Raw genomic sequence first — 12,328 nt, 5'->3', positions numbered from 1 at the left:
GGGTTTGCACACATTGAGATGAATATGTTGTGGACAAATCTGAAAAGGTCATTTATTGTGCCAGTTGCAGCTTACTTTTCTAATTGTGCTTTGCCCTGCTGGTGCCTGACTGCTGTAATTTGCATTCGCACACATACACACTGTTAACAAAGAAAAAAACAAAACAACCAATATCCTCCTGACTACCAGTAGTTCAAATTTGTCCTCTGTGGAGGGCAGTTGTAAACCTGAATATCTCCCACCCACTGCTTACTACTGCATTAACTCCTTTTGCTATCTACAGAGGACATTTAGGGCTTTTCAGTGACACCAAATGTGAAGGGGTGGGGCTTTGGTACCTTTCACTTTCTCATTCAGGAAAATGGCATCCGTCAGTGCAAGCACATTTTATGGGAAGACCTACATAACACTTTTTATTGAGCAAATTTTGGCTTGAAATGTTGTTGGCATATTTTATATAAGTCTCTTAAGAACACATTAAAACATTTTCTGAATTATTTTAGCTGTATTTTAGCATAGTATTTAAGTGTTTAAAAAATGTCCTCCGTAGTAGACATTTGTAGTCATTTCCTCCATTTTGTCCATCCTATTGCAGCATCCTCCATCCTCTGCCTATGGCATTGAACCTCAGGACACACACAGAAGATGGTCCGAGAAAGACAAAAAGTTTGTCCAGGTGTCAAGGCCACTGGCAATTGCTGGCAATTGCTGTAAGAGAAAGAGAGAGAGAGAGACCAAGTCCACACCAACATAGGTGGTGTGGACTTGGTTGACCGAATGTTGAGTTCCTACAGGACGGCCTCTCGCAGTCAGAAATGGACAGTGAGTGCAGTTTTCCACTTTTTTGACCTGGCAATCACCAACTCATGGCTTCAGTATAAGAGTGACTGCCAGTTTCTGGGGAAGAAACTACTGAAGTTCCTTGACTTCAAACTGCTCCTTGGTGAAGACTTGGATGTCCACTGTGGACACATGATGTCTTAAAAGCACAACAAAGCAAAACAAAAGTGATGATGGACAGTTATGTGGATGTTAAACTCATTCTTATGTTGACTTTTTGGTATTTTCTTTGGGACTAACTAGTTGCCATCAAGGTTTCGTTTCACATATATGGTGTCCTGATGTCCACTGTAGTGGACACATGATATCTTAAAAATAAAAACTTTTTTTTTTTCAAAAAAAAAAAAAAAAAAAAAAATGTTTTCAGTACTCTAATTACCTTACAAAGACTGGGGATTTTTTTTTTTTTTTTTTTTTTTTTAAAATTGTGATTGGACAATATTTTTTCTCCTGGTAGTCAGGAGGATATTGAGAGAATGAGGTAGCTGAAGGAGGGTGTGTGTGTGTGTGTGTGTGTGTGTGTGTGTGTGTGTGTGTGTGTGTGTGTGCGTGCTCCCTGTCAAAGGCCTATCCCGGCCAGGGGCGGGGACACTGCAGATGCCGCTTTCCGGGCTGCTCGCTCTTACTTTCAGTTTAATTTTGAGAAAACAGCCCTCTCCCCTGCGCGGCGTGTTCACACGACTTTTACGTAACTTTCGGACACTTAACATGCTGCCGGCGGTCCAGGGGCGCAAGTGCGTGCGTGTGAGTGTGTGCGTGTCCTGAGTGTGTGACGGTGTAATGTCCAGCGGGCTACAGAAGAGGATGTCTCCCTCTGGGACGCTGCTCGGGCTGTGCTGCGTTTGCCTGCTGGCAGCGCTGGACGCAGATTCACGTAAGTTTGTGTGTGTGTGTTTGTGTGTGTAAGAGAGAGAGAGAGTGTGTGTGTGTTTATAGAGTACATTCATTGTTTGTAACACTGTTTAATGTAATCCAGACGGCGTTACTGTGCATTGTAACAGCGAATACTGCGCTGTCTTTTTTCCTGTTGCTGGCCGCGCCCATTGAGCAGAATCAGAAGCAGCAGGTAGGACGACTGATATGAATTTAGACAAGAGGCACAGCGATTTTAATGGAGCCGAATCATTAAATAAAAAAGACGATAACACACAGTCATGCACGGGCTGCACTACTTTGTCGGCCATGTCCGCCTGAGTCTACAATAATAAAGAGCATAGTATAAGTTCATAGAAAATAAAGTAGCAAAATAAAGTAGAATAGAACAGATGAGTGCATGTGTAAAATGGAATATGGTACACTTTTCTGCACACATTAGTGAGACTACATAATGAAAGAAAGGCAAAACGGACGGAGGATATTTGGGCATCATGCCTTTTTAAAAAACTTTTTCTTATAAATACATATATTAATGCAGCCTATGAAGTGTTTTTGTATTTCTCTATATGAGTGTATTTCAGACTTGTCTTCCAGACTCATTTTTAATGAATTTATTCATTTAACAATGTTATTTATTTATTTATTTAGTTTAAATGCTGAGAAATAGGCCTGTCAATTATCCATGCAGCTGAGTCATCTTCTCTGTGCAGCCATCTTCTCCAGTGGACTGAGTGATTTGCCTTCTTCGCCCCTGTTTATTGATAGGCTGTTGAAGCAGGTGCGCAAAAAGTGGTGTTTTAAGCACCACTTGCACAGTTTTATTATGTGATGTACTCTTAAGAAAATAGAAAAGGTCACAAAAGGCGGTGTATTCCACAGTTTTGTTTTGTTTTTAGGATATTGTTGGATTCAGAGTCCCTCAGCTGCCAGGCACATTCAGGTTTGTCCTCAATGTGTGAGGACACTGGTTCCAGTAGGACTCCAGGGACTGCCAGGAGTCCTTGACAGGCCCCTGAGCAAAATCATGACAGCTAAACAATGAAATACCTGAAGGAATATTCAACCGTAAAACACATGAACACTGTGTAAACAAAATATGCCTGTTTATCCTTGTGGTTGTGGTGCTGTTTTGTCGTTTTCAAGTTCAGTTTACTTATAAGTTCCTGAAAAACCCGTAGGATGTATCTCGTCATGGGTCGGGATCAGGTGAGGTATTGAACACAAGGAACATATTTGCAAACCTCAGCCAGTCGCTCTTTGATTGGCTCTTTGTTTTCTTCACAATCAGCAGAAAGCAACTGGGCACTTCTGTAAACTTGGGAAATGTTGTGGTCTTGCATTGCCTCACTAGGAGTTACAGTTTTGCTCATGTGCATGCCAACCACAGCAGCTGCCTTTGTGGGCTTCGTCGATACTGCAGACACTTCCTGTGTGGCAACTGCAGCATTTTGACTTAGAATCATAAATCAGGTTTTAACACCTGAATTCAAGATGCCACAACATCCCTTGCATTTGACTGATTTTTGTCATTGCAGAGGCAACACTGTACAAGAAAGCAGGCGACACTGTCATGCTCACTCTGGACCTGTCCTCTGTGACTGGCCCCATCACCAGTATCGTGTGGAAACATAACCGTAACTTGGCCATGGAGTGGGATGGAAAGGAAACTGATTCCTTCCGTAATTTCAAAGGTAAACCCTGACTCAGTGGGAGATTTCATTTCACTTTAAACATGGCGGATGGAAAGCAGAAGTGGCAGTTCTCTCAGATTTATGCTAAATGGTGCAGTGTTTAGGGTTGGATTTATCTGTAAATAAAAGAAAGTTTTTGTTCCTGGGAGTTGTGAGCATAATAAAATCTCCACTCCCTCAGCAACTGCTGTTGAGATGCCCTTGAACAAAGATGCTCCGGCAGTAAGATATCATCAACCTGCGATGTTCATTAACCGCATTCCAGGAGTTACGTCGTGAAGAAGTTGTGCTTTTAACTTTTCTGATGTACCCACTTTCCCTCAGGCTCTGTTGTCTCCTTCTAGATGAATCAGCGATATTAGTCCAGTAATTTTAGGCCAAAATTGGGGTCAACCTAGGACAAATTGCAAGAGAAGCAACTGATTTTGTATCCTCAGTATGTCCTGAGGGAGGGAAAAAAAGTCCCAAGAAATCCCATTGGTGGAAAGTTTTGAAAATCACCTATTTATGACCACATATTACCAAAAAAACAAGGTTTTTAACACACAGGGGAAAGGGGCTCAAAATTTTACTTTCAGATATCACTATAAAAATTCACAATTTGATTACACACACAAAGACAAGAAAAAAAGTCAATTACAAGTTCTTTGAATTATTCTGTTTACACATGCATATCACACATTATCTGATTTGATATGCGCTAATAAGGAATATAAGGAATAAATGCCAGAACAGATATTTAAACAGTGAATTAAAAGGTTACTATATATATATAGTAACCTTTAAATCTACTGTTATATAGTAACCTTTTAATTCAAGGTTACTATATACATAGTAACCTTTTAATTCACTGTTTAAATATCTGTTCTGGCACTTATTCAATTAGTGCATATCAAATCAGATAATGTGTGATATGCATGTGTAAACAGAATAATTCAAAGAACTTGTAATTGACTTTTTTTCTTGTCTTTGTGTGTGTAATCAACTTGTGAATTTTTATAGTGATATCTGAAAGTAAAATTTTGAACCCCTTTCACCTGTGTGTTAAAAACAGTGTTTTTAGGTATTATATGGTCATATAGAGGTGATTTTCAAAACTTTCCCCCAATGGGATTCCTTGGGACTTTTTTTTCCCTCCCTCAGGACATACTGAGGATACAAAATCAGCTGAGTTTGCTTCTCTTGCAATTTGTCCTAGGTTTTTTCATAAAATGACTGGACTATACCCTACATCTTCAATTTTCATCAACAAAAACTGAGGTTGTGTTCCGATTGGATCGCTCCACTCTTCCATGTGAAAAACTTTAATAATTAAAAACCATGTTGAGACGCTAACCTTCACTCTGTTGTATGTATTTGAAGAGCGCGGCCACCTGAACAATTCAACTGGAGTTCTGACCATCACAGGATTGACCATAAGCGACAGTGGATCGTACGCAGCAGAGATCAACAACCGTGTCATCCTTGAGACTGAGCTTAAAGTCATCGGTAAGCGGGTGTGTTGTGTTGGCAGGTTTGGAATCACTTGTGGAGTGGGTGTTGTGCAGGTTATGTGTTGTTTTTTTTTCCTGGGGTTCAGATGTTGATTCAGCCCTGGAGGTGCCCTAAAACGCTTAATTACCTTCTATGTGGCACAAAAAAAGTGTGTGTGCATGTGTTGTTTCATGTTTTGCGATCTGTTTGCATTGAGAGATGTTGAGATCAAGTGAAAGAGAAAGAAAGACTGACAAATGAAAATGTCTCAGAGATTCTCCATCAGTGTCATGGCTTTTTTTTTTTTTTTATTTCCTTTTATGCCAGCTCCTGTCCCTAAGCCCACCATCAGCGTGTTGTGTGATACTGAACTGACCTATTGTGGTCTGAGCTGTGATGGAAACACTACAGACGCTGAACCAGTCACCTACATCTGGAACAAAGACGAAAAAAAGGAAGAGGCTGGATTACTCCAGCTATATCAAATCACAAAGGTAAATAAGAGTCATATGATACTGGTGATGGAGTGTGTTTTTTTTGTCTATATATGCAAGTTAGTGAATGCCTATTGGTCACTGTGATTCTGAAAAGCAACCTGTGGGATTTTGAGAGTTGTGTTCCTGACAGGGAGAATCAGAGATTTTGATAAATTCTTAGGGAAGTAAGAGCACAACTTTTTTTTTTTTTTTTTTTTTTTTTTTACATATTCACTGCATTAAGTAGTTGTTGTAGTTGCTGTAGCTATATATACGATGCAGTTTAAGCTGCCAAACATACTCTTCACAGAGAATGATCCTGATTGGTCAGTGAAGTCATGGTTGATTTGTAGTGAAAGGCGTTGGTCACTGGGTTACTGCATAAGTCCTGTATTTCATGTATTTCATGTGTTTCATGTCAAATGGCTAATGTCTTTGGTAAACTGTTTTTTTTTTTGCTGAGTCATCCTGTGGCTTATTTTGCAGTCAGTTAATGCATAATCCCTGACTTGATGTTGGAGAATCTTAACATGCAGGGACGCAGATCTCATATTAATCAGACGGCAAAGGCACCAAGCGAACAGTGTTTTAAGTTAAATGCGGCCGAGTGATTGATGTTTTTGAACTTTGAGAAAATGATAACTGGCTGACTCATGTCCTAGGAGGAGGATTCGACCTACACACAGTTCAGCTGTACGCTGCAGAACAAAGTGAGCGAGAGCACCAGCGAACCCGTCAACAACCCCCTCGCCCCAGGTGAGTGACCACACGAAAAAACATCCACTTTGAGAACCCATTCCACACATTCACCGGGCGATATATATCGATATCGTGAGATGAGACCAGAAATCAAATGTGGAATAATGAACTTTTTTTTTTTTCAGTGAAGTCTCCCGATCCTGGTGAGCTGAAACTGAAGACAGGGGTCATCGTCTTCATCTCCCTGGTAGCGGTGTTGTTGGTGTCTGTTTTCGTACACAGATGGAAAGCAGGTGGGAAGCCATGAGACACCGTGTTAATTTATTCTTGAATTAATGTTGGATTCATTTTATTTTATCAAATTTGCCTATCATTGACTTCCTTTGTGTCCTGGTTACTGCTGTTTCTGTATGTATATCTGACTCGTTGTCTAATCTTGGATTATAATAACTCTCTTGATGTCTTCCAGGAGAGTGGTTCTTCGAAAAAGGTAAGAAATCCTCTAAGCAGTGAAAAAGCCAAAAGTGAAACGTCTCATTAAAGAGCAGAGAGGAATGAAAGCTCAACCTCTTCCACTCCACCCCCCCTTTTTTTTAGACCCACTTTGGGAATTTTTAGACGCAGCTCAGCACTGTGAGTCTAGTTTTTCTAGTCATAAAGCTACAATAAAAATTTTTTAGACATCAGTTCAAATTTTGAAAGTTTATAATGTCTAAGGGTGAGCAGTATCATTTGTTACACAGATTTGGTGCAAAATTTAAGCATTTTTGTCCACTCAAGAATTGATAAATGTGGTCAAAAAGCCCTCCAAACTACCACATTAGGAAAAATTCATGCTGTGATTTGATGTCAAAAACTTTCCGAAAGAATTGCATTTTTCGGTGATTGAATAGTGAGCACCTCCGTCTGGAAGTTGCTCAGAAATGCCCCTTTATTGCCAATATACCTGGAAAACTAGACATCCTCTGAACGGCCTCACTCTCTAGTTTGTGGCTGTAAAGTTTCATGTGGCTGTGATCATCCTAGAGGTCACTATAGGTCATTTTGTATAGTGATGTCAAGTTTCAAAAAACCCACCCGAAGCTGTTAGTTAACATTAAAAACCATTTAACCATTAAGGACAGTGTCAGTGAGATGCTTTTTGTAATTTCTTTGTATAACTGGCTTAATGTAGATTAATTACGCCATGTTCAGATATTTCCACAGCACAGTCATTTTTATTATGCTGACATTGTGGAACATAGTGGCTTCTTTAACATATTCTTTGTTATAATTCTGTTCCTGTAGCATCAATGCCGTGGGAAGCAGGTCAGTGCCGAAATTACTCATTATCGATGCATTCAAAATAAAAGTATCAGGTCACGGTTGACTTTCACAGTCTGAAATCATGGCTATGTTTCTCCTCCTGTGTTGTCTGCCGATGTCACCGTCATGAAGACTTCTGGAGGAAGCAGGAGACAAGTGAGTTTCAGCCGGAAAGCATGCCGCTTTTGTCCGGCGTCTTTCTCTGATTGTTGTCAAATTTCTCTTTTCTCTGCTCTCATCGTCTCGTCTCCTCTTCAGGGAGAGAAAATAATGCAGATAATGTTGAGAACTCGTCGGCTACAGGCAAGTCATTCACAAGCTGACTTTTTCAAAATCCTGCTGCAGACATTTGTTGTATCCATGTATCAGTAACAGTTCATTTTCATTCAGTCTATTATGATTATCTGACATTATACTGTACTGTATGCAGAGGGCATGTTGCCACTCTGACTACATTTACAGCATCACAGCAGATTTTTTAGTGAACAGCCAGAATAGTAGGCGTTTGTCCAATTTACTGCTAATTCCTCTGCATTTAATCCTTTTTTTTAGAATGGGAAATTACAAGAAAAAACAAAAATAACTAACTGCAAGCTTTTGGTTATTGGTCTTTGGTGTTTTCTGGGTTGAAACTGTAACTGTTAAAACAGTGACAAAGTGAAAAAATCAATTCACTTAAGTATCATAATTTTTTTTTTCATTTTTTTCAATCGATATAATGCAAAAAAAAAAAAAAAAAAGGCAATACACTGTAATAGTGAATCGCAATTTGTGGAGAATTGCAATGCATAAGTGCTTAAATGCTTAAATGCTCAATGTACATTGTTCTTGGCAATATGACTCATCACATGTAGTCTCTAGAAGTGTATGATTAAACTTTTTCCCCATGGTCTCGTTAAAAAGGCAAACAAAAATCAACTTAAGGCAAGATACTGTCAGTATACTAAACAAAGTTCATTAGTTCATTCATTGGACATGTTAACTAATAGACTGTTATAAGTTTGATATGAGCTACATGACCTAATTAGAGCCAACAGTGCTGAAAAATTGCTCATTAATCAGCTTAAGTGACTGCATTGTAATGTTTGCCATTGTCATACAAAAACTGCTCAAGGCCTTTGTATGGCATTTTATGAAATCATTGGGAATTCCTGCACATAGTTTCAAATGTACAACAACAATACTACTACCACTACTACTACTACTACTAATAATAATGATAATCCCTTTAATTTGCTGTCCATCTGTACCATTGACCATTGTAACATCGATTTAAGACAAAAGCACTCTAAATGAATGACATTTCTTTTCACGTTTTGCAGAGAAGAGGCTGATCCCTGGTGCCCACGCAGCAGCAGAGTAGGAGCTGCGACTGTGTTTACAACCGGAGGATTTTCCTCCCAGGCCAGGGGATACAACCAGAGACAAAGCTGACAAACCTTAAGGGATTCAAAATGACTGTACAGTGCTTAAAACCTCTTGGCACAGCAGGGTATTACTGAGGTCTCCAAGCTGTGTAACAGTACTTTTTACAATTATTAAGCCAGTAGCTTTAAAAGTCTGAATCTTAGATGTACCATTTCCCTAATACGTCTGTTGGTGTGGTTGTTTACAGCACACATATATTGTGTTTCTTTCCAAAATATCTGTCATAACAGCCTGTGGATTAGCACTAGATACCAAGTCAGAAATGAAACAAAAGAAATCGACATCTTTTATATTTATTTTGACAGACATGGTGGCCTTTTTAAAGCAATGTAACCTCCTTCTTCTTGTTAATGTTTCAGGTGAAGATGATAACATGCAAAGATCTTCATAGATACAGACTTAAAAATGCGTCATAGGAGTATCTGACTTGGTTGGGAATCTTTTCACAGCGCTTCTCGTTCTCAAACTGCAATTTTTGGGAGCTTTCTAGGCTTAAGGGAAACAGAGTTCACCATGAAACTGAGTACTGTTTGCACATTTCATCTGTTTTTTCAAACAGAAACAGACCAATATTCTCACCAACGTCCTTAAAGTACTATCAAGCCTGAATTAACAGAAAAATCCAAATCTTGGATACGCCAAAGATTGTAAATCTTAATTAATAAAAGTCCTTGTTAGATGACAATCTCAAGGGCAGCAGACGTCCTTCATTCAGTCCTCGAGGGACCAACTCGTCATGTTGGCTTGTTTTTCTTCAGCGTTGGTCCCTCTGTGATTGAATAAAGGACCTTTCCTGTATCATTTAACAAGGATTTTTTTTATTAATTGAGTGAAGTTGACAATCTTTGTGTTATCTTTGTTATTTTTGCCCTGATATATATTTTATCCTCACACTACTATTGTCTTGACCCACTGAAGCACTCTCTCTTTACTCTTTATGCTTTCCAGATTTGGGAGTTTTAGATATTTTGTGACTTTTAATGGCATAGAACTGACATCAATAACAGCAACAAAAAAAAAAAAGTATGGCGCCATTTGGTGTCATTTTTTCAGGCCCAGTCCTACTCCTGCCTGCAGAGTTTACATGTAGTGGAAAAACATAACGGACAAAAGCATCAAAGGCGCCTTCATGGGACCTGTGATGAATTTTATTTCCAAATCCAGGTTTATTTCATCCTGCTTGGCACACCAGGGTGGGTGAGCAGCACGATGAGGGCCAGGAAGTTCGGACAATCACAGGAAAGTAGTCGAAGCTGGAGCGTGTGTGTGCTCTTCTGTGACTCACAAGCCACCTGACACCACCTGGTACACCAAGCACGTTAGAGGAAACGGCGAGGATGGTGTGGTGGTCCGGCGTGAGACTGGTGCGGCGTGGACTCATTGAGCCCGACGGCAGAGAGCTCCTGCCTCGCTGTGTGGAGAAACACTGCGCTGTGCAGAGGCGGGAAGAAAGGACGCCATTGTCAGGCCGGGGCCACCAGCTCAAATAACAGCAGCCTTGTACATTACAGCTGACTCCTGCAACACTTACTCTGTGTGTGTGACAGCATGTGTGTGTGTGTGTGTGTGTGTGACAGAATATGTAAAGTCCCTCTTTCATCTTGTCACTATTAGTGCCTCTTTCTTGTGTGAATTTGTGATGTTTTAGAAGTAGCACTCACAAAACTATTGGGTAGTGAAGTGTTGAGTCCAGTGGATTTGTCTTTCGTTGAATGCTAATAAATTTCTTTTTGATACTACAAAGACACTTCAGCTCTAATGTTGGTCTCTGTCTTGGTGTGTATTTTAATGCTCATGTTTCTCAAGTTCATGATTCTTGACGACTGATCTGAAGTTTCAGTACTGTAATAGTCGGCATTTTGCATATCAGACAGACACTGTGTGTGTTATATGCTGTAGGGGCTCTCTGAAAGATACACTGGTATGTTAAAATTTGAATGTATTTTAACTCGAAGGCATGACCCAACAATATCTGTGTCTAGTGGCCCTGGAGAAGGAGAAGGAAGTGTGTTTTGTTACTTGAATGAAGGAAAATAAAAGACTTATGTCCCATCAACAATATAGATATCTATCTGTCACTCTATATTAGGGGTGTAAAATTAAAAAACGAACCTTAAAAAACAAAATGTTCAATACACAATACACCCTACAAAGTACAGCGAATTTTAAAGTTTGTTTTCAGTAGTAGTAGTAGAATTTGCCTTTGAAAGAAGGGTTCATCATGTTATCCCAAATCTATGAATGAAAAAAGGTATTTTGCAAGAGGACACTGGAAATGGTAGTGATTTTTTTTTCTCTGTAATGAAGAAAAAAATTGAACTGAAACCAAAAATTGTGACCCTAAAACCGCAACACAAACTGCACTGTGGGTTGATTGAACTGTTACAAATCTACCTATCTATCTATATACATGTACATATCTATATATACATAATATATACACAGATGGAGAGAGCATGTTTAATTAAATTTCTCTGGTTAAAGAAACTTGGTTTATTTGGCTTGTCATATTTTCATTCCCAGATAAGCCGCAGTGATGAATACACTGTCTAATAAATCTACACATTAATGCAATACTGCTTCATTTATCAAACAAGCTATGAGGTTAGAAAGAAGTATCACTATTCATGTTGAGGTCAAGCATTGAAAAAGCAAAAAAAAAAAAAAAAAGTGGGGGTGTGTGACTTCCCTCTCCTTCTCATGCTCAGCCACTATGGCACCTCACCAGCTCAGGTTTCTCCTCTCTTGTTGACACTGGCCACCAGATGGCGCTAAAGGTCTACTTATGTAGGCTGGCGTGGTCGCTGGGAGGCCTGGAGGCTGCCAGCAGAGACAGGACCAGAGTGTCTCGGCCCTGCATCAGACTTGTGACCAAACTAATTCAAGGTCAACTCATGTAACCCTGCCGCTTGCTCTGCTCACCTGGACAGGTTCACTCAGAGAGTCAGGTGAGCGCAAGACTGATCCTGGAGCAGCAGGAGGCAGGAGAAAGTCCAGATTTGAACCACAAGACCTGGTGTCAAGTGTTTTCCTGAAAAGCTGCCTTTGGAAAATACCATGATTTAATTCACATTTACTTTATCAGTTACTTTACCACAGGAGGTGCCACTTTTTTTTCAAACAGGATGTCTTATTTTGAAATCTAACTCTTAAAAATATATAGAATTGGTGTATTTTTAGCTTCTGTTAATCGGGAACGTGTGCATTAGAAATCGCTGAAAGTGCTGAGTGATAGCATTTTGGCTGAGATACTAAATTCACAAAGTTTAGGTCCCAAGAGGAAAAAAGTTTATTAACTCCTGCCCTTGAGACTAGATAGAGTGTGTCTGGATACACGTACACACATCCCACCCAGAGGACACACACACACACACACACACACAACCCCATCCCTCCATCTTGACCTTGACCGCTGCTCTGTGTGTGTGTGTGTGTGTGTGTGTGTGTGTCAGAGGGAGAAGGCGAGAGCGAACGTGTTAAAGCGAAAAAGCAGAGAGAGAGAGCAGGGTGATCGAGACCCAGGGAGAGAGAGAGAGAGAG

The 12,328-nt window shown here is 39.9% G+C and overlaps 1 protein-coding gene across 1 annotated transcript; it reads left to right on the top strand.

Annotated features, from left to right (window-relative positions):
- The first annotated feature begins 1,463 nt into the window (after positions 1-1,463).
- Positions 1,464-10,535, top strand: LOC115374497 (uncharacterized). The gene is made up of 11 exons (XM_030073457.1): positions 1,464-1,714; positions 3,252-3,407; positions 4,770-4,895; positions 5,208-5,374; positions 6,019-6,112; positions 6,241-6,348; positions 6,525-6,545; positions 7,343-7,363; positions 7,493-7,516; positions 7,619-7,663; positions 8,683-10,535. The coding sequence occupies exons 1-11, from the start codon at positions 1,621-1,623 to the stop codon at positions 8,721-8,723; spliced, it is 897 nt and encodes a 298-aa protein (XP_029929317.1). The 5' UTR covers positions 1,464-1,620; the 3' UTR covers positions 8,724-10,535.
- Positions 10,536-12,328: the final 1,793 nt, after the last annotated feature.

The sequence above is a fragment of the Myripristis murdjan genome, chromosome 2 (genome assembly GCF_902150065.1).
Source record: "Myripristis murdjan chromosome 2, fMyrMur1.1, whole genome shotgun sequence".
In the NCBI taxonomy this organism is placed as follows: domain Eukaryota; kingdom Metazoa; phylum Chordata; class Actinopteri; order Holocentriformes; family Holocentridae; genus Myripristis; species Myripristis murdjan.
This window is presented reverse-complemented; position numbering and strand designations above follow the sequence as displayed.

Coding starts and splice junctions, on each gene's coding strand:
- LOC115374497 (XM_030073457.1), top strand. CDS start 1,621: ATGTCCAGCGGGCTACAGAAGAGGATGTCTCCCTCTGGGACGCTGCTC. Junction 6,546..7,342: donor AGAGTGGTTCTTCGAAAAAG/GTAAGAAATCCT, acceptor CTGTTCCTGTAG/CATCAATGCCGTGGGAAGCA. Junction 7,364..7,492: donor ATCAATGCCGTGGGAAGCAG/GTCAGTGCCGAA, acceptor ACCGTCATGAAG/ACTTCTGGAGGAAGCAGGAG.